General features: G+C 40.0%; 1 protein-coding gene across 1 annotated transcript in view; it reads right to left on the reverse strand.

The window, feature by feature from the left end:
• Positions 1-11103: 11103 nt before the first annotated feature.
• Positions 11104-24886, reverse strand: part of CACNA2D3 (calcium voltage-gated channel auxiliary subunit alpha2delta 3) — a 734667-nt gene continuing 720884 nt past the window's right edge. The window contains exons 36-38 of the mRNA XM_024221093.3: positions 13317-13429; positions 12380-12462; positions 11104-11470 (exon numbers count right to left, since the gene is read on the reverse strand). Coding sequence (XP_024076861.2) covers positions 11378-11470; positions 12380-12462; positions 13317-13429 — 289 coding nt within the window. The 3' untranslated portion in view covers positions 11104-11377. The remainder of the gene's footprint in view (positions 11471-12379; positions 12463-13316; positions 13430-24886) is intronic.

Raw genomic sequence — 24886 nt, forward strand, 5'->3', positions numbered from 1 at the left:
AAAAATGGGGGTTGCCATACCAACTCTAATGAGACTAGTCGATTAAGGTGGGCTATTATCAGCAGGAGAAAAAAAACTTTTGTGGTGATAATCAGGATGGCCCATTTCAAACAGTTGACAAGAAGGTGTGAGTAAACAGTAGGGGGGAAATTAGCATGGGGAAATTGTTTTTAGTTTGTGTAATGACTTATCCACTCCCGGTCTTTATTCAAATCTAATTTAATGGTGTCCAATTTGCAAATTAATTCCAGTTCTGTAGTTTCTCGTTGGAGTCTGTTTTTGACGTTTTTTGTTGAATAACTGCGACTTTGAGGTCTATAATTGAGTGACCAGGGTGGTTGAAGTGTTCTCCGATTGGTTTTTGAATGTTATAATTCTTGATGTCTGATTTGTGTCCATTTATTCTTTTGCATAGAGACTGTCCGGTTTGGCCAATGTACATGGCAGAGGGGCATTGCTGGCACATGATGGCATATATCACATTGGTAGATGTGCAGGTGAACGAGACCCTGATGGTGTGGCTGATGTGATTAGGTCCTATGATGGTGTCCCTTGAATAGATATGTGGACAGAGTTGGCAATGGGCTTTGTTGCAAGGATAGGTTCCTGGGTTAGTGTTTTTGTTGTGTGGTGTGTGGTTGCTGGTGAGTATTTGCTTCAGGTTAGGGGGCTGTCTGTAAGTGAGGACTGGCCTGTCTCCGAAGATTTGTGAGAGTGAGGGATCGTCCTTCAGGATAGGTTGTAGATCCTTGATGATGCGCTGGAGAGGTTTTAGTTGGGGGCTGAAGGTGACGGCTAGTGGCGTTCTGTTACTTTCTTTGTTGGGCCTGTCCTGTAGTAGGCAACTTCTGAGTACTCTTCTGGCTCTGTCAATCTGTTTCTTCACTTCAGCAGGTGGATATTGTAGTTGTAAGAATGCTTCCTACTGTATTTTCCACTGCATGCATCTGATCAGGGCCGGCTCCCGGCACCAGCCCAGCAAGCAGGTGCTTGGGGCGGCCAACGGAGAGGGGCGGCATGTCCAGCACTTCGGTGGCGGGTCCCTCACTCCCTCTCAGAGTGAAGGGCCGCCGAATTGCTGCCGAAGACTGAAGCGGCGGCAGTGGAGCTGATCGCGATTGCGGCTTCTTTTTTTTGCTGCTTGGGGCGGCAAAAACCCTGGAGCCGGCCCTGCATCTGATGAAGTGGGCTTTAGCCCACGAAAGCTTATGCTCAAATAAATTTGTTAGTCTCTAAGGTGCCACAAGTACTCCTCGTTCTTTTTTCAAAAATAACTATTATCCTAGATAAAGGACACAGACTTCATCTTATACAGCCTGAACTGAAGCACACTGAATTCATGAAAAGATTCCCTTTGACTTCTATGGGAAATGGATCTGGCCTGTATTTGTGACAAACAGGAGATCCTATTCCCATCTTTGTCTTATATACATCTTATGCACAGTTTGTCACAGTCAGTTTGCCATGCAGCATGACAGAATAGCTCAGCAGGCAGAGCAGAGGACTTGGAGGTAACAATTCACAAGGCCAGATCATCACATCAGTTGTGCACACAACTTTCATTAACTTCGTTCTGATTTGCCTGTGCACAACTGATGGGGTGACTTTGTCATTGCATTGTAATTTCTGCCATGGACCCATTTAGCAGCTTTGGGCAATTTATTTTAGAGATCAACTATGTAACGTTTTGAACGCCCTCAACTCCCCCTGATTTGAATGGGAGTTGAGGGCACTCAGTACTTCAGAGGACTGACATCTTAACTTCTTTGTACCTCTGTTTCCGCAGAGGATAACACCGAGGAATTCTGTCAGTTGGGCTCCTCTGGTGGACAGGCAACAATCCTAGTTCAGCAAGTTCACTCATTTTTGTTAGTCCCTTGTCACTTTTTCCTTTCTTTCCTTCTTATTCTTTTTTAATGTACCTTTTTATCAACTCCCTTCCTGCCCAACTCCCCAGCTGGTTGCATGTATGTCTATACTAATGAACCCATTCTTGGATAGTAATGGATTCCTCTCACAAGATGTGTTCCTTGTTGTAAATTAAACTATGTTCCCAGTTCTCTTTTCATCTAGGTGAGTCTATCATACTGCATATGTAACACACCTCTACCCCGATGTAACGTGACCCGATATAACATGAATTCGGATATAACGCGGTAAAGCAGTGCTCCGGGGGGGCGGGGCTGCGCACTCTGGCAGATCCAAGCAAGTTCGATATAACGCAGTTTCACCTATAACGCGGTAAGATTTTTTGGCTCCCGAGGACAGCGGTATATTGGGGTAGTGGTGTATTTATTTGTATCCCTGATCTTGAAAGTTGTTTTTATACAGAAATCATGAAAATGATATTCAGACAAAAATATGTTTTCCTCTCACTCTTTCTATCACCTAGAAAAATGGGATCGTGTGCCTTTTAATTTCCTCTGCATAGGCATGGGAGAGTTTTTCCAGGGAGGTCTACATCAAAGACCTCTGGTGAGGGGATAGTTCCAAGAATATGACACAGATACTTCTACTGACTGTTACCACAGAAGGAAAAGAAAAATGTGGTGTCATTCTTCCCTTTCAAGAGGCCATGTTCCTCCCTTTCCAATCCTGCTGTGTTACAAGGTAGTCCACTTCCTGCATATAACATTTAAAGTCAGTTGGAGAGAGGGTGCTTTTCCTTTTCCTCATACAGCACTTTAATCTTTCCTTAGGATATCCTGTCTATACTAATCTTAAATCTGTCAGATCCTAACAAAGAGAGGATTGCTATATTTGGAGAGGAATGGGCAGGACAAATTTCCAACTTTTCTGCCATGAAGGATAAAACCTTCCTCTCTCAAGGGAAACCCAGTTAAGAAATTCATGCTTTGTCCTAATCTGAAACAGTATCGCCTAGAGGTCCCAAATGCAGAGCTGAAACTATGAGACAGTCTTTGGTGCATTAGGAATTGTAGCTCATTTACATGCTTGGTGAGGCTGTTTAAGATCATTGTTTACTGTTAAGTAGTCCTTAAATGATTATTGCTAAATATGTGAAATATAAGGCTTCTAAATACTTTCCTTTTGTAAAAAAAAAAAATCTTTCAAGATAGACAGATGCAAAGACATAATGATTGCCGTATGTCAGAAGGATTTAATGGTTAAAAAATGGACTCGAGCAATGACTTTCTAAGTTCCTATAAAACAAACACTTTTATAAGTTCCTGAGGTTTTTCTTGCCAGAGAAGGTTTTATCAGTGGAAAATAATGATTCTTGACCTTCCTGTATCTCACAGAATTTTTATCTTGGTAAAGAGATCTCTAGCTGTAGCACTACTAATGGACCTAGAGGATATTAACTGAATAGGCCTTAAGGTATCTATACTCATGTACAGTTAAATGTATTACATTAGCTTCAGGTTTTATGCTTAACTCAGAATATTCTTTCTTAACACTTTGCCAGAGGGTAGATTTCCTGGGTGTTCTTGTAAAATTCTGGACTCGGGCTTTTAAAGATTCCAGAACAAAAGGAAGAGGAATCCTTTAACATAAAACATCTTTCTGAAAACCACAAAGATCCTACCACGGGAACTCACAAGTCTCCATTAGGGTCGTTATCAGTAGTTTTTGTGTACTGCTTTTTAAAGTCTGGTATAGATGATAAAATTACAAATTAATTGTGGCTCTGTCTAAGTTTTGTCCCAGTTGATGCTTGGAAACAGTGTAAGCAGGGTTTTTTGTTTTTTATTTCACTCACATCTGCAGACATGGAGACAGATGCACCTAAAACAGCTTCATTAACTACAACCGATAATAAAATATTGACAGGAACTTGGGGTCCTATCCTAACTGTAGTAGTGATCACATTCATGTCTCAGAGGTAGTGTTAGACGATCCAGAACTCCAGCTGTCTGCTTATAAATAGTAAAATCACTTTATTTTACCATTTTTTCTTGTGACACACTGTGCAAATGAAAAATAACATTTTTTTTTATTTTCCAGTAAAACCTAATCTGACTATTGCCAATATACCACTAAAGAGAAGAAATGAAACCAGCATTTCCTTGTATCTCAGGAGCCATCTGCATATTTGCCAAAAGCAGTCTTCGTTACTTCAACTATTCCAACTAGTTATTTTCTGCTAACCAGTTAACTCTCTCTACAAGAGGTTTAAATAGCTGAATTCAGAACATTTCTTGCTGTTCACTGAAACCTGACCTTCCTTTTCTCATTTAAGGGATACCCATTATTTTAAAGCTGCAAACTAAATCCAAACATAGTCAAACAAACCCCACATTAGCCATTTGAACTCCTGGTGTTAAGGTTCAATCTGACTCAAAATTGTCAAGTGTAACTCTTCTTAAATGGCTGCTTTTAGCATATGTAAGTGCAGTTCAAGACCACACCTGGAAGGAAAGATCCAGCTTTTGAGTTTGAATTTAAGGCGCCATGCTAGCTGTCAACTCCTCATATCCCTTTGATAAAGAATTCAGTAACAGATAACCAAGGCTAATAAGCAAACTGGATTTAACCTCCGGATCAAGGGCCCTGAATTCTGCGGCACTCTCATGTAACAGACTGGAAATTCTGAGTCACCTTCATTTAAAGCAAAAAATTGAGTCTTTAATTAAATATGTTAAGGAATAACACAGTCAATACAGTCACCTTTGTATTGTTTATCTTCCTAGTAAATTTAATATTTGCGACAGGAAGGGTTCTCTCATCACTGTAGTTAATCCATCTTCCCGAGAGGCAAGAGCTAGAACTCTTCCATTGACCTACTACTGTCTACACTGGGGTTAGGTCAGTTTAACTACATCACTCAGGAGTGTGACTTTTTCACACCCCTGAGAGATATAGCTGGATAGACCTAACTTTTTGGTGTCGACCTGGCCTGTGCCCATACGATGGAGATATACCAGTATAACTATGCCAGCATAGCTCAGTAGTATAGGCACCTCTTACACCAAAAGAAAGGGTTTTTTCTATCTGTGAAGGGATATCACCTCTACCAACGATATGAGCTATGTCTCTTCAGTTGACCTACAGGCACCTACACAGGGGGTTATGGCAGCATAGCTAGGACGGTTGTGGTGTGGTTTTTTCACACCCCAACTGATGTACCTATGCTGATATAACTTTCAAGAGTAGACCAAGTCTCAACATTTTCAAAATTCAACTACCAACCTCTTAAACAATTATGTTAACCTGCTTACTGAATAACATATTTCTTAAATTAAAAACAGTACATGAAACCTCAGTAGCTGAACATTCAGCATGCATCTCAAGGAAAGAACTTTAGGGTATCACTCTAATATAATGCCATTTTCCCCCTCACTTTAGTTTCAAGCAGCGCTAATATTGTAGAAAACACTTACAAATCCTTAAAGCTGATAATCTGATTAATCCTTTCGAATCTAACTACTACTGTTTAGGGTCTAATTTTTACTGTTAATGTTTCTGAGAAATACTGCCAACAATAACTGTTTCTTGAGCTGTAATAAAGCTACCAGTTACTTTCCTTAACATGGGTCTCTAGAGTTCTTGAACTGAAACCATTAATGGGGAAATTTTCAAAAGTGCTTATTGACCTAAATCTACTTCTCCATTAAAGTCAATGGGAGATTTACCGTTACTTTAAATGGAAGCTAGGCCAGTGAGTGCTTTAAAAAATCCCAGCCATAAATTCCAGATAAAATAGTGCCACTTTTGATAACAGGCAAACAGCTCAAATTTATTCTAAACTCACAATTGCATGTATTTATCAATGAAGGCTGTCAGTTAGTTCCATCATATACGCAACTGATGCTTTACATGTCTTGTCCTCAGGAGTAACACTGCTGTGACGGTCTCCTCTGGGAACCCAACACTGAAAGCCACTATGTTACCTCTCTTCCCTAATCAGATAGAGCTTTGCTGGACTTTGACTGTGAGCAAACTCCATGACACACCAGTCTGTCCACTTCACCGGCAAACTCCTCAAGACTCTGCCAGCCTTGACCTCAGCTTGCAGGTAACGATCAGTGAACCCAGTTCCCAAGTACCTCAGAGACATCTCTCTGCAGTGTCCAGAACTTTCACTAGTCACTCACAGAAATTATTAAGACCGCTGTCCCCAAAGAGCCAGAATACACACCAGCCTGTTAGCTCACTGAGGACACACCCTTTACCTCAATGCACAGCACTGAGATGATTTATAGGAAATAATAAAACACAGATTTAAGGGATACCAAACAAGAATAAATGCAATCATAAAGGATTACAAATATAGCACACTTTCTATTGCCTAAAACTTAATTCTAGCAAGTTATGTTTTTGCCTAACATGGTTTCTCACTTACATCAAGCCACCAGCATCTCCAGCGCTCCAAGCAAGAGGTACAATGTTTACAGAATCAGAAGGTACTGTCCCATTTGTCACCCCTTCTTTTTGTAGTCCAGTAAACTGTTGAAATGGGATTCTTCTGAAATGTATCCCCAGATAAAGTTTTCTCCCCTTCTGTTTGGAGTTCAGATCCCCTGCTTGATTGTCACAAATGCCCTTTATAGATTCCTCCAAGCAGACTTGATTTGGGAAAAGACAGGCTCCCAGGGTCTCACTCGTAAAAAATACAGAGGAGTTAGGCTTGTTGGGGAGAGAGAGCCTTTGTGGACAATTTAGATATAGCTCAGAAAGGTATATGAATTTTCGGGTATTTATCTGAACTATACCACCTGAATTTTGAACCACTGAAGAGTCACCCATTTGATGAGGGTGCCTAGTTGTAACTTTGCTATTACTGCTGTATGAATATTTGACTTGTCAGCAGTTTTGTGGGTATTAGAAAATCCCAGCAACTTCCATAGGTGAAAGTTCAATTAATTTTCACCTAAGGAAAATATTCATTTCCACTAGAATAAGTTAATGTCACTGCCCCAAAATAACAAGTATAAGCACAGCAAAGAATGAGCAGCTAAAAGTCAAAGAATAATTCCCAATTTGTGACCTGAATTTTACCAGCATGGCCAGGAACAGTCAGACCCATTGGTAAAAACTAGGACAAAGGTGGTGCTCAAACAGTGTCTTGGGAGGAAGGTTTAGGAAACAATGTAATTAAGCAGGAAAAATTAAGGTCAACCACCTAATATTTTCACAGAGTTCGGTGGAGGTTCTTTGTAATTTTTCTTTTGGGGGGGAAGCTTTCAAAATAGTTGTTTTGTATGTGTCTTTCTTAAGGGAGAATGAGTGGACAATGGAGCCAAGGCTCATGCAATTCCCATGGTTCCCATTTCTAAGGGACAGAAAAGGGCAAAGTATAAATGGCCAAGGGAGACCCTAAAGGACTTAAGAGAGAAAAGGAAACAACTAGAACTGTTTCCACCCAAGCCCTGTAACACAAGCTTCCACCTTGTCTTCTGAAACCAAAGGGCTCAAAAGGCCAGTGCCTTGTTCTAGTGATTTCACTACCAGCCGAATACAGAAGTGTCCCTTGTAGCCACTTACACAATGAAACAATCATTGCAGCCTTTAATATCTTCCTGCCCTAGGCAACCACCTGTTTTGCCTAACATATATATAGCAGAATTGGCCCTGGCAGTGGGTTGGGCTGTCTCAGTGTTACAGAAACAACGAGAGGAGATGGCACAGCTGCAGAATCCCCCTCGGGCTATGGCTTATACAGTTTTAAAGGAGTGTTTGCAGCAGTGACAACTACAAGCAGACTATTTTCCCACACAAGTTATTAGAAAATGGTGCATCCAAGTCTGGTCCTGAGCACCAAAGTAGTTTTCTCTGTACCAAGATTAAAGGAAAAATAGGCAGCTGAGGTTAACAAGTCTGAAATCAATGCCATTACCAAGAAAAATAGCAGCAGCAGACTCCTGCAGCTATGCCTATTACTGTGTAGAAACATATAGTGATATTATTATGGTTGTATTTGGATCTAGCCTCAGGATTCAGGATGATAAAAATGTAGATTTATATCTGAGTTTCTTGTTTATTAAATATATATACAGTTTCTTGGTTTGCATCTGTATATATTAATGTACGTACACATATTTCTTTCTATTGACTTAACTGGGGGTTGGATCAGGTTTTGTATGATTTTTCAGGTACTCCAAGTTGCATGAAGATCAATGTTTATACACTGGATTTTATCCATCCATCCATCCAGTTGTTCATACAGCATCCACCATCATAATATCACAGTGTCTTTTAGAAGATGGCATAATATTTTCTAGTGTTCATCCCATTGACAGCAATAGGGCATGCTGAGACTGGCACTGCTGAAGGATTGACCCTTTTTTTCAGCATAGGTGAAATTTACTCCTTCACAAGGCTGATGTGGGGGGCAGTAACAAAGGACTGGTGGGAAGATGGAATTACTTCCATCCTTTGTCATCTGCAACATGTTATCGGGTTGCAGTCCAGCTCCTATTTAGCATCTCCGAATGTCTACTTAAGGTTTTAGGGCCAATGGATTCATGCAGTTAAGGACCACACAGTATATTAGCAATCTGCCTCTCAGCTGTGCCATGCTCCCATGAATGATGCCTAGAATAGAGAATAAGTTCCTATACAGCATTTTATAAATCTAAATTTCAGTTGAATATAAGGAATATAATCAGTTAGGGAACCTTAAGTCTGAAGACAGGAATGAGAAACTGCACTGCCAAACCAGTAGATAGTAGAATTAGATAAACCCCACACCAAAAAACAACTAAGTTCTAAAGGAACTTACTCAACACTTTAAAAATGTCTTCACTAGCAGGCATCTTGGATGAAACATCACATTACACGCAGCAGTTCTTTTCTTTGGACTATGCTGTTCTGCATAGTAATTGGTTTGATACACATTAATGAATTAGATCTTTATAATTGTGACTAACTCAGTAGAGAAATAAAATGAGCTGTCTCGTTCTTCTGAGCAATATTCATTTAACATGCCCATATTTTAATCTTTCTTATTCCTTCAGTGCTTTCCTGAATATGAAACTAGTCTGCTACTTTACATAATTAACAATGAATTATTATTAGGAGTGTTCACCGTGGTTCAGCAGGAAATCAGTTTGCTCATTTAGTTCATTTCTTAAAAAGATCTTTTCTTTATAACAGCAAAAGCCATTTCTAGCATCAGCTAGGATTACATTCAAAATAATTAATTAGAAAGATTCCTGCCTCCCTTTCCACTTACAGGAAAACTGTCTGAACTGGGGATTTTTTCACACCCATACTCCAAATTGCATTTTAGTTCTTAACACATTAATAGTAACTAACCACAACCAAGTAAAAGTTTTGTTTTTTGAGCCGTTGGCTTGGTTGTATCATTTGAGAGACAACTCTTTTCTAGCATACACAGCCTCTCTGTTCTTATCATGAGAGACAGACATTTCATTCAATATTTGTTCAAAGGGAAGATGGCTTTCTTTTACTTCCTAGTGGGAAAACTCTCTCACCAGATTTAGAACCATAGTATTTAATCTTAAAGCTAATATAGTGTATTTTTACTGGTCAAGTTTTAATGATGTTATTTCCTTGATAGGATTCCTTGCATTTATACAGAACGCTCCAAAGACCAATCATGCTTTGGATTCCTGTTCTTGTCTTTCCAAGATCAAGCTCCTCAGCCATCATATTTACAATCAAAACATTACTAGTAAATTGAAAGGGGCAAGGTGCCAATACTTCAGGGATTTATAAGCATCTCTTTTTGTCTAGAAAAAACTCTAAACCTTTTTTTAACTGTACTCACTGTCAGCCTCCGTCTGCTACCAAATGATACAAATTTTTAACATGTTGATTGTGGTCTCATCATATTAGGCAGCATTTACTCTGGGATCCAGCTCCTGAATGAAGAATCAATCTGAATAGTTACAATATGTTTTCAGGGCCGGATTTACACCTTACACGCCCCTAGGCACAGCATCTTCAGTACACACTCACACACACACACCCCCCACCTGCCTACAGCTGACCTTCGTGTTGTAAACAGTTTTAGAGAGACAAGGCCACCCTAGGCTGTGCCTACTGTTCCTAATTGGAAATCCGGCCCTGCATGTTTCTAAGTAAGGCATGCAAAGATATCTAAGTCTTGGGTAACTTTTTTTTTCTCAATCTGATTTCCAGTTATAGGTGTGAGCAGGGCCGGCTCCAGGCATCAGCTTGGCAAGCAGGTGCTTGGGGCAGCCACTCCGAGAGGGGCGGCAGGTCCAGCTATTCGGCGGCAATTCGGCGGACGGTCCCTCACTCCTGCTCGGAGCGAAGGACCTTCCGCCGAATTGCCGCCGCAGATCGCGATCGCGGCTATTTTTTTTTTTTTTTTGGCTGCTTGGGGCGGCCAAAACCCTGGAGCCGGCCCTGGGTGTGAGGTAGTGTGATCCTGACTGGGGAATAAACAAGGCACTAGAACAAAGGAATCCTGACTCGCTGTGCTCCTGACTCACTGTGTGACTTGGGCACGTCACAACTTCTCTGTCTCTCCATTTCACCATAGGGAACTTGACCTAACTATTTCACAGTTAATATATGTAAAAAAGCATTTTGAAGCTGAGGAGCAGAATGTAAGTGCTAACATATCATCATCATCATCATCATCATCATCTCCTCTTTTATGTCAATTACATTTGTAAATGTGAGACATCTCCTTATCTTTTAAAAAGTGTTAATGATTGAATTCTGCCACTTGCGAGACATAATTACTAAAGAACCAGATTCAAAACCTGTGGACGTTATTAGAAAGATTTCAGTGGGCTTCAGCTCATACTCTAAATGTCGTAGGATTTTCTTTACAGCTGTGTTAAAAAAGCTCCAGTTTCACTGTAAATCATCAGAGAACATTATCTGTGTCACAGTTCAGCAAAATAACTGAAGCACATGCACAACTTGAAGGACTTGCTTACGTTCCATTGACTTGGTTATTAATATAAGTCACTCAGCCTTTATTATAAAAAATTAGGTATGTGTTATCCTCTAGCTTCCCATTATCTCAGAAATAGTTTAACAAAGCCTACACATGTGAAATCTCCCCTTACCTGTTTTATTATGTTCCAATTACTAGTTCAGGAAAAATGTTTAGTTGCTATATTTAAAAAAATACACAATGAAATTATGATTTTAATATACTTTATTTAAAAAGTACACAGTTTTAAATTGGTTTCAATGGGACAAAGCAGAAAGTAATGGACACTTGTGTATATCTATTAAAGTCCTTTTTTGATGAATTGTGACTATCATATGGCAAATTCACATTTGCATGACTTGCAAAGTAAAAAGATAAATCTTTTTCAACATATCTTTAAGTTTATCTCATCAACAGTTTAAAATCATGAAATGCTGATGTTTTGACTATATTTCTTGTCTTCTATGTTGCACCATTTCTCAGTTCACAGTTTATCCATGTATTTAGCATGCCAAGTGAACACATCAGTCAACGTCACCTTGAGAAAATTACCAAAAGCAGTGGAAGAAGAACAAGAGTAGGTTTAGCACTAAGGCCTAGAACACCCCCACATTCTCTTGCATTCTCCTAAAGAAAAGAACAAAGAAGAATTAAGACAAAAACATTAAGATTCATGGCAATGCATGGATATTTATTAAAGCACATATGCAGTAGACGGCAGATTCAATAAAACAAAATTTGTGTAATCAAAGCACAGAAAAATAAAGATGATCAGGAAGCTATTCTTGGCTCTGGGTGACCTTGGGCAAGTCACTTTCTCTTTGTGCCTCAGCAGAGTGGATATTTAAGCTCATAAAGTATGTAGCACTTGTGTAGAGCATTACATCTTAAAAGCATTGTGTCGGAGTCCCAGCTAAACAAATCAACATATCACAAAATTACCAGTAGGACAATTGAAATGCTGACGTTATTTACTCATGTAGAGATCAAATCCTGTCCCATGGCCAATTAGCTTGGTTTCAGAAAGGAATCAGGAAGGAATCATGGAAGGAATCAGTATTAGACCCAGAATAAGATCTCAGAAGTTCCTGACTGCCAATTCTGCACTCAGATCATGCCTCTGCCTCTTACATGTTGTGCCGTGATGTGCGAAAACAGCACTTAATCGTGAAATGGAGTACAAGCTCACTCGACAATTTCTGCATTGCTTGCAATCATGCAGCAACTTCCCTTTACTACTATGTTCAGAATGTCCAAAATATTTTGTTGCTTTTCACACTAGAAGAGAGTTTTCTAATACAGACGCTCCCTGGGTTATGCAAACCCGATTTACGAAAATCCGCACTTACACAAAAAGTTCCAGAATCTTTTTTTTTTTTTTTGGCATAATTGTCGGGTATATGTTCCCGACTTACGCAAAATTCGATTTACACAAGGCATTCCAGAATGGAACACTTGCGTAAGTCGGGGAGCGTCTGTATCTACTCTAGAAAAAATATTTACCAAAGAGGGAAAAAAAGCAGTATAAAAACTTACTTCAGGATGAAATCCATGACAAGATTCTGGACGTCTTCTAATCTTCTGAGATTTTAAACGTTCGCATTTAAGGGATTCATTATGTTCACAGTAGTTAAGGAGAGATCTTATGATCACTGCATTTAAATATTCAAAGTTTGAATGGATTTGAAATGAAGTTCATCCATCCATCCCTTCCTCCTCCCACTCCTCCAAAATCCAACCAATCAACAAAAGAAGTGGGACATAATTCTATTGCTGTTCTTCCCAATGTTGTTCCCATCGGCACTTAACATGACCGAAAGGTCTATCACTCAGCAATAAAAATATACTGCAGATTCTTTTCGGTGAATTCCTATTTATGAGAAGAAACAAACCCCAACCTCCTGTATGGCAATAAAACAAGATGATGTTTAGACTACAAATTAAGTTGTCAATTTACTTTGTTACAGAATCTATCTTTTATATTTTCAGAACACAAAGTGATACCTTTCAGTGTAGCAATCCAGCCCTAAAATTCAAAGTTAAGGAAGAGATTATATATTACATTACAATAAAGGAGTTATCCAGGTTTAAAATGTTATCTTTGGCAATATGGGTGCAATTTTCAAAACCACCAAAGATTTAGGAGGCTATGTCCTATTTTCAGAAGTGACTTAAGACCAGATTTACAAAGACGTTTATGTGCCTAAATATGCATGTAGATGCCTTACAAAAGCACTTAAGTGAGTTAGGTGCACAACTCTCATTGACTTTCAATGGGACTTAGGCTCTTAAATGCATAAGTTACTTTGGAAAATGAGACTAAGGAGCAGATCCTCAGCTGCCTTGACTTCAATGGGGCCATGACAATCTACAACAGCTGAGGATCTGTCTGTTAGGCTCCTAAATCACACAGGGTAACATTCAATATTTGCACTTTGAGTCTCCCTCTTACAATCTTCAAAATAAAGGATATACCTTATTTCTATGGGTTCCATGGTAATTGGCAAGATAGACTCACAGTTGCATTCATTATCTACTACCACCATGAAGAGATTGCTGCTTGGGATTTGCTGGATGACAAAGGACCTGTAAATGTAAGAGCCAGTAATTAATGGTAACATTTTCTATTGTACGTGTCCATGTTTCTTAGCAACAGGCTTTTGGTAAGTGTATTTTAATATGTCAATAAAACAAATAAATACTTAAATAATAATAATAATAATAAACAACATGTGCAGATCAATAAATATAACTGTTAGTGAAAATCATTCACATACAGAGAGGCTTGTGCAAGGCTCTCCTCACTTTGTAAACTCTGTGGTGCCCTTCTAAGGTATGTACACTGGGGGGAGCAGCTGCATAGAAGGTCCCCTACACAAAGCTTAATTTGTGCCAGGGCTTCCCTAGGCTTGGCAGTTCATAGCCCCAGCACTTCAGGTGCATGAGTTCTGAATGTAAACATATTGTTTGATTCCTGGCACCTAATTGCTTGAGGCCGAGCATGTCTTTCATTACAAACTAAGCACTGCCCCTACATAGGGGGCTCTGCCTCAGTACTGAATAGGCTGGTACAAAATGGATCAGTAGGGATGGCCTGAGAGCACAGCAATTGGATTTGTGCTCATGCCCATCATCTACTCCTAAGGTCACGTGTATAGAATCATAGAATCATAGAATATCAGGGTTGGAAGGGACCTCAGGAGGTCATCTAGTCCAACCCCCTGCTCAAAGCAGGACCAATTCCCAACTAAATCATCCCAGCCAGGGCTTTGTCAAGCCGGGCCTTAAAAACCTCCAAGGAAGGAGACTCCACCACCTCCCTAGGTAACGCATTCCAGTGCTTCACCACCCTCCTAGTGAAATAGTGTTTCCTAATATCCAACCTAGACCTCCCCCACTGCAACTTGAGACCATTGCTCCTTGTTCTGTGATCTGCCACCACTGAGAACAGCCGAGCCCCATCCTCTTTGGAACCCCCCCTCAGGTAGTTGAAAGCAGCTATCAAATCCCCCCTCATTCTTCTCTTCTGGAGACTAAACAGTCCCAGTTCCCTCAGCCTCTCCTCATAAGTCATGTGCTCCAGACCCGTAATCATTTTTGTTGTCCTCCGCTGGACTCTTTCCAATTTTTCCACATCCTTCTTGTAGTGTGGGGCCCAAAACTGGACACAGTACTCCAGATGAGGCCTCACCAATGTCGAATAAAGGGGAATGATCACGTTCCTCGATCTGCTAGCAATGCCCCTACTTATACAGCCCAAAATGCCGTTAGCCTTCTTGGCAACAAGAGCACACTATTGACTCATATCCAGCTTCTCGTCCACTGTGACCCCTAGGTCCTTTTCTGCAGAACTGCTACCTAGCCATTCGGTCCCTAGTCTGTAGCAGTGCATGGGATTCTTCCGTCCTAAGTGCAGGACTCTGCACTTGTCCTTGTTGAACCTCATCAGGTTTTTTTTGGCCCAATCCTCTAATTTGTCTAGGTCCCTCTGTATCCGATCCCTACCCTCTAGTGTATCTACCACGCCTCCCAGTTTAGTGTCATCTGCAAACTTGCTGAGAGTGCAGTCCACACCATCCTATTAATATCATTAATAAAGATATTAAACAAAACCGGCCCCAGGACCGACCCTTGGGGCACTCTGCTTGAAACCGGCTGCCAACTAGACATGGAGCCATTGATCACTACCCGTTGAGCCCGACGATCTAGCCAGCTTTCTATCAACCTTACAGTCCATTCATCCAGCCCATACTTCTTTAACTTGGCGGCAAGAATACTGTGGGAGACCGTATCAAAAGCTTTGCTAAAGTCAAGGAATAACACATCCACTGCTTTCCCCTCATCCACAGAGCCAGTTATCTCATCATAGAAGGCAATTAGGTTAGTCAGGCACAATATAATTTGTGAATTTATTTTATGTTCTTGAATTTTTGCTCCACATTGAATCACGGCTTATATATTTACTATGAGGATACATCAAGTCGATACTAACTGCCCAGGATCCTGCATAATTACTGTGCTAAGCAAAGTCTGCCAATATACATTCAAAGTCAGGGACTGCACGGTCATCAAATTATGGGTGGTTTTATTCACCACTGATCTTGTATTAAACAGCATGAATTAAGGAACAGGATCCCAGTTAGCAGACATCTTGTCCTGCTGAGAGTCATTATATTGCCAAGCCAGTGGAACCAAGATTATGCCTCAAATATTTATGAGTCAGGAGGTGTATTTGGTAATCTACTAGAAAACTTACTGTATATGCAGCACCTCGGTTAAATTATGACAACAAGATATACATGAAATTCAGACATAAGAAAAAAGCAACACTGCTAATAAATATAAGAAACACTACACTCAAGGGAGTGCAGTGAATGCTCCTTCTCAGCATGAGTCAACTCCCACTGGAGCCAAAAGGAGTCTAATGATTTCAATGGGAATTAGATTTGACCCTTCGTGCACCTCCACAGGGGGAGGGGAGGAGCCAGAGCCTGTGGTTTACAGGATGGAACAAATTGCACACTGCAAGACAATCTGAGGCAATAGGGGTGGGGCTGCATCATAATGACCCTACTCAAGACTGTGTCTAGTGGGCACAATTCACCCCTTATTCTGAAATCCTGGACACAAGACAAGACCCTTATAATTTGGACCCAGATTTACTTTACCCATGTCAATATTTATACATCAAGTCAATGTAACAACATCTTGTGACATGTAACATCTTTGAAAGCTGGCACATCCAGAAATGAGGTTTTTCGGCATGGTGAACTGGTGAGCGCGCATGAAGGTAATGAGGGCTTGGACATGAGTAGATGTGGACAGAAGCATATTTTCACTCAGACGTCTCTATTTAAAATACATATTGTCTTACTAAAAAAACCTCCCTGCTTTTCCAAAAATCACAGAAGATGAAATACAAGGGGGGGGAAAAATCTTTGAACCTAGCTTGAGAAAAGAATAATTGGAAAACCTGCCATAAAAATATTGCCAAAGGAAAGATTAAACACTTTTCAATATTTTTAAAACTCACTGAACCTCCATTAAAGTTACACTTAGAGAGATCTGCAATATGTTAGCTTTATGTTTATACACGAAATATACATTTATGGCATAATGTACAGGGCTGAACTTTATAAATGCACCTAAACAGCTGGAGCATGTAGCAAGGCTGACATCATTGTAATGGAGCATCTGTGGCTTTGTATGTGAAAGAAATGGGGCCAATAAAAGGAAAGGAGGAAAATTCTTTCACAGAAAATAACAGCAAAATTTTATATGCATGAATAGCTCAGAAAGTTATAAATAAATCCAGTCCCAAAGGAGGGAAAATGCAATTTCAGTTTATCCATCCCAGGAACTGAAACAACCCAGTCCTATGCTTTCTGGAAGCAATATTTATATTTATTATATCTGCAAAATCAGCTCTGAAAAAAACTGAAAGCAGATACTCAAAAGTGTTGATATCATTACTGTTCATTTGAATAACTCTATTTTGGGGGGTGAGGGTTGCCACTCCTTTGTCCTACTTGAGTCTTCCTCCTGAATCTCAAATTTCTTTTGTGGATTGCCCCCATTTTGAAGCCCTCCCAGGGACTCTTAGACCTGTGGGAAAACATGCATTATGTCCAGGGCAGTTGGGGCTTACAGTTGACATTTCATGAAAGGTGGACATATTTGCCATTTATTTCTTCCTCCTCTGGGGTGTTATAATGACTGTGCAGTAGAGAATATTGCTTCTTTTTAAAAAATTCCTGAACCTTTCCTGTAACTTCACCTAATGGAAACAAAGCAGGAAGAGCTTTAAGACAAAAATGAGCCTACAGCTGGTAGCCATGATGCTGAGTAGATTTCTACATGAGTTGATTCTCTAGAAAGTCAGAAGCTGTAAAGACGGTTAGGAACGAAAGACCCTTAAGCTGGTTGGAAATTTTTTTGACATTAATATTTTTTGTTGGAAAATGCCAGGTTGCTGAAACTGAAATCTTTCACAGGAACATGCCAGTTTTGTCTAAACTTTTGTTGAGAAAGGTTTCTTGGGTCCAGGATGGAATTTTCTGGTCAAAACCAGAGAGCCAGGCCAGAATAGCCAATAGCCAGGTGGTTAGGGAACCCATCTGGGAGAACCAGATTCAAGTCCCTGCTCTGAATCAGGCAGAGTAGGGACTTGAACCTCACTCTCCCATCCCTAACCACCAGGCTATTGGCTATTCTGGTGTGTGTGTATATGTGTCTGTCTGTCCTCCAATCCCCTCCCTCCCCCACAAAAAAACCCAAAAAAACAAAACTTTGACAAGTCCTGATTTTGTCCCAATGTAGAATGGAAAAATGTTTTGAAAACACAAACGTTTTTGTGGATGAGAAACACATTTCCCCCTTAGCTTTAGCTTTTCTTAGGAATACTGTTGGCTCTGGTAATTTGGTGTATTCATGTATATGTCTGAACTGAAAGAAACTGTATGCAATATATTTACAAGGTACCTAGTATTAGGTTAATCTGAAACATTATATATTAATATATATTATATATTTACAAGGTATCCAGTATTAGGTTAGTCTGTCACACTGCTCCCACTGACAACATATTGATCTGGTTCCCTTCTCAGTCCAGCACCAGCTCTCAACAGTGACTAAGGTGATGTCTATCTATCTTAGATGTTTTTAAGGTGCTTGGCACCGTGGCACCTAACTCTGAAGATGTATCTATCCTCCAAAAGGGGTAAACCCATGCAAAGTTTAAACATCTTTGCCTATTGCTGCACCTCACGGGCCAGCTAGTCTGTTCCACAGCAACTGGTGAGTGACAGCTTGCAAGATGGCACAGCTGGACTACCTGCACCACTCTAAGGCTGCATTCAAATTAAGCTTTGCTTCTTCAGCATGGCCCTGATTCAGGAAAGCTCTTGAACACATCCTTAAATCCATTCCTGTTCAGAATAGTATTGAAGCACATGTGAACTGAACTTTAAATATGTGCTTACATCCCAATTACTTCAATGCCCTGAATCTGAATGCTTTTTTCAAATGGGGCATATTTGAATTCAAACGTCCTACGATAAAAACAGCTAATGCAATGCTTACACATGCACTCCTGAAGATACTAAGAGATTTTTTCCTTGAGGAAAGTCTAATACATTTTGTCTATTATATGCAGTAAATTCATCCAATATAGATTTGTAGAAAATAAAGATGGAAGTTTTCGATTTAGTGGGATAAACTTTAATTTATCTTACTTTACCCGCTTATTTTTGTGTATGTACTTCAAGCATAAGTTTTCTCCCCCAGAATTCTCAAACCTAATCCTGAAATGAAGCTGCAGTGCTGAATGTGTGTCTTCACCAGCCATAAACAAAGGATTAGGATGTGGTCATCAGATCCAGGTGAGGAACATGGGTGGAGTAAAACTGAGTGAGTAATTTGGGAATAATACTTTTGTTTGATCAATTTAGCCTGCTTTTCTATGTGTGGAACATTCACCAACAGATTACATTTTCTTTCAATTGATGTTATTCAAAACCATTTAATGGATTTTGGGGGACTTTTAACCTCACAGGATTGACCTCAAACAAATTTTCTGCAGGTATTCACTATTCAAGCTGCCCTGATTAGCAAGTCACGTTTCCACCCTCAAGCTGGATAAGCATGCAGGCACTCCCAGAATTAATACTTGCATCTAAGTTTAAAATTCAGTTTCCATGGTTATATGCTCATGTGACTTTGAAATTCACTTTGAATGAATGGTTTCAGAGTAGCAGCCATGTTAGTCTGTATCCGCAAAAAGAACGGGAGTACTTGTGGCACCTTAGAAACTAACAAATTTATTTGAGCATAAACTTTCGTGGGCTACAGCCCACTTCATCTGATGTAGCCGACAAAAGCTTATGCTCAAATAAATTTGCTAGTCTCTAAGGTGCCACAAGTACTCCTGTTCACTTTGAATGAATGTTCATGCCAGTGACTCTCAATAGCTTGACCAGAGAACACAAAAAGGTGCATGAACACAATCAGAGTAAAGTCATTTAAAAACTGAAATAGTCAACCAAAATGTTTTGCAGTGTTTGCCAAGCTCTAGTTAGGGAGAAAAAACTCCAACAAAAATATCTTCAATGGGCTGTAGAAGAAATACAGAAAGTTGCTGACAAAGTAACAAAAATGGTGCCAGCTTTCAAGTGGGCTCCTCAAAGAGTCTCCAAAGTCTAGATTTCAAAAAGTTATTTCTGAGTCACCTGCTGGGTTAGGCTGTCATTTGTGTCACCAGCAATATGGGAGCCAAATATCAGTGATGGATTAAAGATTTTATTGAATTTTTTTTACTGGTTTAACAATCAAAAAGATTATCTATGTTTAATATTTATGGTGAATGTTTCATGTTTAAAGAGTAAAGGCTCTTTTCAAGTTAAGTAATGTAAATCTTTTAGTTAAAGACTTTTGCTTTACAACAGTATCATCATCCTCAGTTGCCATCCATGACAAGCGAATATTAGTTTTGATAGTGTTAGCACACAGAGAGCCTTGCACACTTCTCCATACATAAAACATCATAAACTCCCGTGGTTCTTGTTATACCGAAGCCACATTGAGTCAATAAGAACCTTATTAATCATTCTACCCATCTTTCATCCACTGTGGAACTGGTTTGGTTTATTTACAGATCCAGAGGCTCAATACAGCCTTGTACAGGAAGTGTATCTTCACTCTGCTTTTACAAGGAAAGGTGGGGAAAGAAGACATTAAGCACTTGAAAACGGAAATGGGGGGAGAGCAAGAGAAAAGAAAATCTAAACTATTTTCTTGCTCTAGCCAAAGAGGAAATAGGGTTTAAATGCAGAACAGCATGAAATTCATTATTTTGATTCACAGAATCAAGCACCGATTTTTTTCACATGCTAAGTTTCTTTTTTTAAGCTATTTTGGCGGTAACAACAACAAAAAAAGAGAGCGTTCTTTGCTAAAAAAAAAGGGGGGGGGGCACATTTTGCTTGGAAATAGGTAATTTTTGCTCACAAAATGCATATATTTTGGTAAAAGTTTCCATGAAAATGAACTCATTTTCAAGAGAGGAAGGAGACTAAAAATAATTTATTTCAAGCAGTTTTGCATCTTTAATGATATTTTATAAATTGATGCTTTGAGGGGCATCTTAATAAGACACACATTTAATAAGTTAGTAATCTTTGAAGTTTCAATATGGTGTGTGTGTGTTGCTATGGAACTGTGGCAGACATCTGAACTACTACACTGGGTCTATTAATGGTTGAATTTCAAGACTTTCAAGTGATATGCTAAAATTTAAATCTGAATTTCTTACTTTTGGGCATACATACATTTTTAATCATGTTGTTTACCACTACTAAATGTCTGCGTACAATCTTAATCTATGGACATAATTTCTAAATGGAAATGTACTCATTGCTGAAGAAAATTTGCAAATTGTAGAGATGGTGTCTACTTGGAATCACTATAAATGTCACAGGGTGCTTTACAAAATACAAAATAAGGCTCATGTCCTGTCCCAAAGAGCTTAATGTGGAATTTTTTTTGCCTTTGTTACACCCATGAACATTCCATTCAGGAGAATGGGCACATGTGTAACAAGGCAAAATTTGCCCCCCCCCCCCTTTTTTTTTTTTGCAGCACCCTTAGATATGAGGCTGCTGTGTTTTGCAAAGTAACGATTAAGGGCTAGTTCCTTGGGAATGGCAAACATGCAGTGTGCGCTAGTCAAGGGGTCACCTGATTCTGCTGCTGCTCACTGCTTATCATTGCCTTGTGATAACTTGCTGAAGTCACAAGGGTCTGAAACATGGCTCATGATCAGTGTGGGTTTTATAAAAAAAAATAGTGATTCAGTACTACTAGCAGGCTTCAGCTTTCCTTTCCCAAAATACGTGGACCACAAAAGATATTCTTGAGCTCATTAGAAATCAAATATGAAAGAGAAGTGTGTTCAATCCAGCTAAGCTAATTGGACCTTTAAGTTATTTACTTTCTACTGTTTAAGTAAAACATCTCCTGCTAAAGGGAAATCAATATTATTATTAAACAGTTTGTATTTACATGCCGGCAAGACAATCCATTTCAGTTTGTTCCTTTATAACATCTTATGTATGATGCATACTAAACTCATAGGCCCCAAGTTCTCATACCGTTTAAAAAGCCACTGGAGAGGAACACACACCTACAAACAAATCTAGGTGGTTAAGGAAACAACATGTCCAACGCAGCATACTTTGTATGGGACTGAAAATGGGCCAGACATTGGTATGAACAGAGGACAGGGTCAGAGTAGACCACACGGGCCCATGGATTCCTGGTCAACTGCACATAAATACTTTCTCTCCTCATTCTTTTCAGGCTTCTGATGGCTTACAGCCATGCTGCCATTTGCTGGTGGACAGTACCAGTGCTATTTGACCCCTCTCCGCCAATGAGGTCCATAAATCATATAGGAGAAGTAATACAACACCAAACAGCTTTAAAAAAATCCCTGTATTTTACATAGCTCTCTTAGGAGAAGGAACATACAAATTTAGAGCAGCTGTCCTGCTGCTCCTAGACCCCCTCTCCCTTCCACCTTTAGGGGTGTGTATGGAGGCTACAACGTGTTTAAGGAACCTAGCTAAATGATGAATATGGGTCCCTGAGGACACTCATAGAGTGGAAGATATTTTTCGGTGTCATTCTGGGGGCACCCGAGCAAATAACTAGCTTTGGAATCAATTAGACTCATTTAAATAAAATTCTGTATACCTACTGCCCATAAGTAATGTGAATACCCTTCTTGTGCACCACAGGAATATTGCTGTTTAAAGCATTGCTTTTCAGATCACAATAGATTTTTAGGGGCATTTTACAAGCAACTGTTACCTTCTAGAACTTTTAAAAAGTAGATTTCATTATGTTACTCTGTGCTAATGATAACAGATGCTATACAGTAGAGTATGTGGTAGCAACGAACACATGGGCTATATGGGGTTTGAATTCCATAAATATTTAAAATGCCTGCACAGATTTGTATTTAATCTCATGTTCCTGGACATTAAGTTTGATTTAAGAAAAAACTAATTTCCAGATGTCTGTTTTTCATTTTATCTCCATCTATAATCATTGTAGGAAGTGATTGACACTAGTGCTCAGTGCTACAATGATGATAGGGGCAGTATACACCCAGGGGTGTTGGAACTAGGGTTGCTGCCACATCCCCTGGCTTGAGGTGGTTTCCCTCGTATACAGGGTTTACCATTTGGTTCAATGGCTTTCAGCATCCCCACTATACAAATTGTTCCAATGCTACTGCGTACACCTAGATCCAAGTTGTGACTATGGGAATGCTGTGCGGGTGTATGCCTCCCAACACACTTGCATCCACATAAGTCACCATTCTCCTAGCAATCAGTACTGATACTATTTCTGTTCTGGGTCATGTATACAAGCTCTGCTGGATGGAGTAGCTATGCTATCATGGGGAATAATATAATGTGTAAAGAGTAAAGCGGTAAGTGGATCCACACTGAAAAAAATATTTAAACTTATTTAACTGATATTAGCAACTGAAGTGCTTATTAGGGCACCTTAAAAAGTGGCTTGAATTTCAGAGGTGCTGAGCACCAGTAGCTCTCATTGGCTTTATTGACTGTTCTGATTCTTCAGCACCTCTGAAAAATCAGGCTATTTTTTCCAGGTACTTAAATATGGACTTACATTGCTAACTTCAAGCACCCAGAGCGTAAGATTTTTACTCATTACTTTGGGATTTCATTTCATATCTGTCAGGTTTTGATCTTTCCTATTTTTGTTTTAAGTAAAAAAAACAACAATAAACTCCCCCCCCCCAAAAAAACCCACACACATACATCAGGGTACAGTAAATGGAAAATGTTGTACAATCTACACTCAAATAGCTGTTACTCACAACATAACTGACAGTTGCATATATCCAACTTTAATGGTCTGGAACAAACTATACCCATTCAACTGAACTGTAGATATCCGTTGTTCTGGTTTCCAAATCACATCATGTGTTTTCCAGGCTGCCGGCTATCTTTCCAACCCACATTTCTCTCACTTATCCATTTTTAAATGAATGAAATGTCTATATTGCAAGCATAAATTAGGTTGTTTAGGATTTTTAAATAAAATATGAAATAGAGAATGGAATATTTTTAATACCATATGTAAAATATAATACATATACCAACAACAACATTTTGGAGTGCTTGAACTTTTAAACTAGATGAAAAAAACCTGTGGTTCTTTGACACAAAAAGACAGTTCTGAGGCCTGATCCTGCAGTGTGAACCAGGCAGGCAGGAGCGGCGCCAGGGTTTTTGGCGCCCTAGGTGGGGGTCCTTCCGCGCTCCCAGTCGTCGGCGGCAATTCTGCGGCGGGGGGGTCCTTCCGTGCTCCCAGTCTTCGGGGCACTTCGGTGGTGGGTCCCGGAGCAAGTGAAGGACCCGCCGCAGAATTGCCGCCGAAGACCCGGAGCACGGAAGGACCCCCCCTGCCGCCAAATTGCCTCCGAGGGCGGCAAAATGTCACCCCCCCAAATCCTGGCGCCCTAGGTGACCACCTAGGTCGTCTAAATGGAAGCACCGGTCCTGCAGGCAGGTGAACTCCTGCTACAATGCAGAGCCCCACCGGCTTCAGCAGGGCTCTGCATAGGTATAAGCATTCACCCATTCAGACCAGATTGCAAGATTGGGCCCATAAATGAATGAGACAGATATCACTGAGAAATTTTACCCATCCATTTCAACAGGTGGGGGAATTGGATGGGGCCGGCAGTGAAAGAGGACAGCCCCAGCAATGAGGGAAGGAGACACTCACTGAGGTACAACAGGTGGCTCCTCCACCCCTTGAAGTCTTTGGCACCCATTAGTCAGTTGGGGGAAAGGGCCAGCAACCCTCAGCTTCAGGGAATTTAACCTGGAGCAGGGGCCATGTGGAGCCTCTTTTGGCTCTGTTCCAGCAGGCAATGTCTATACAGGGCCATAATGGATAAATATATTGCCCATAGGAGAGATTTCTTCCTAATTATCAGGTGTCACTTTTGAAATGCAGGAGGTGGGATATTTCCCTCTAACCTCTTCCGTGCTGCAGAAGGACATCTTCTTTGTAATGAGGAAAATAACCACTGAAGGCAGTTGAGGAATTTTATAGACAAATGATAAAAGTACAATTGAGTGACCTTGTTTTTACTGATGATGTTGTCCTGCTCAGTTCAACACAATGCTTAATGGAAGACACAGCAAAACAAATTGGTTGTTCATCAACCATGGGAAGACAAAATACATGGTTATCAATGTTTCAAAAGCAACCATCTGAGTTGACAGAGAAACATTAGAAGAAATAAATCCTACTTATCTGGGGAGCAAGATGTGGTATGATGGTGGCACCAGGCCAGATGTCAAACAATGAATATCAAAAGTGGCAAACAACTTTCAGAAATTTGAAAAGAATTGGAAAAGTAGCATGAGTGGCACTGATACAAAAATACAATTTTTAACTATGACATCATGTCTGTCCTCTATGGACCAGAGTCAT

This window comes from Terrapene carolina, unplaced genomic scaffold (assembly GCF_002925995.2).
Source record: "Terrapene carolina triunguis isolate 2854851 unplaced genomic scaffold, T_m_triunguis-2.0 Scaffold89, whole genome shotgun sequence".
Taxonomy (NCBI): Eukaryota; Metazoa; Chordata; order Testudines; family Emydidae; genus Terrapene; species Terrapene triunguis.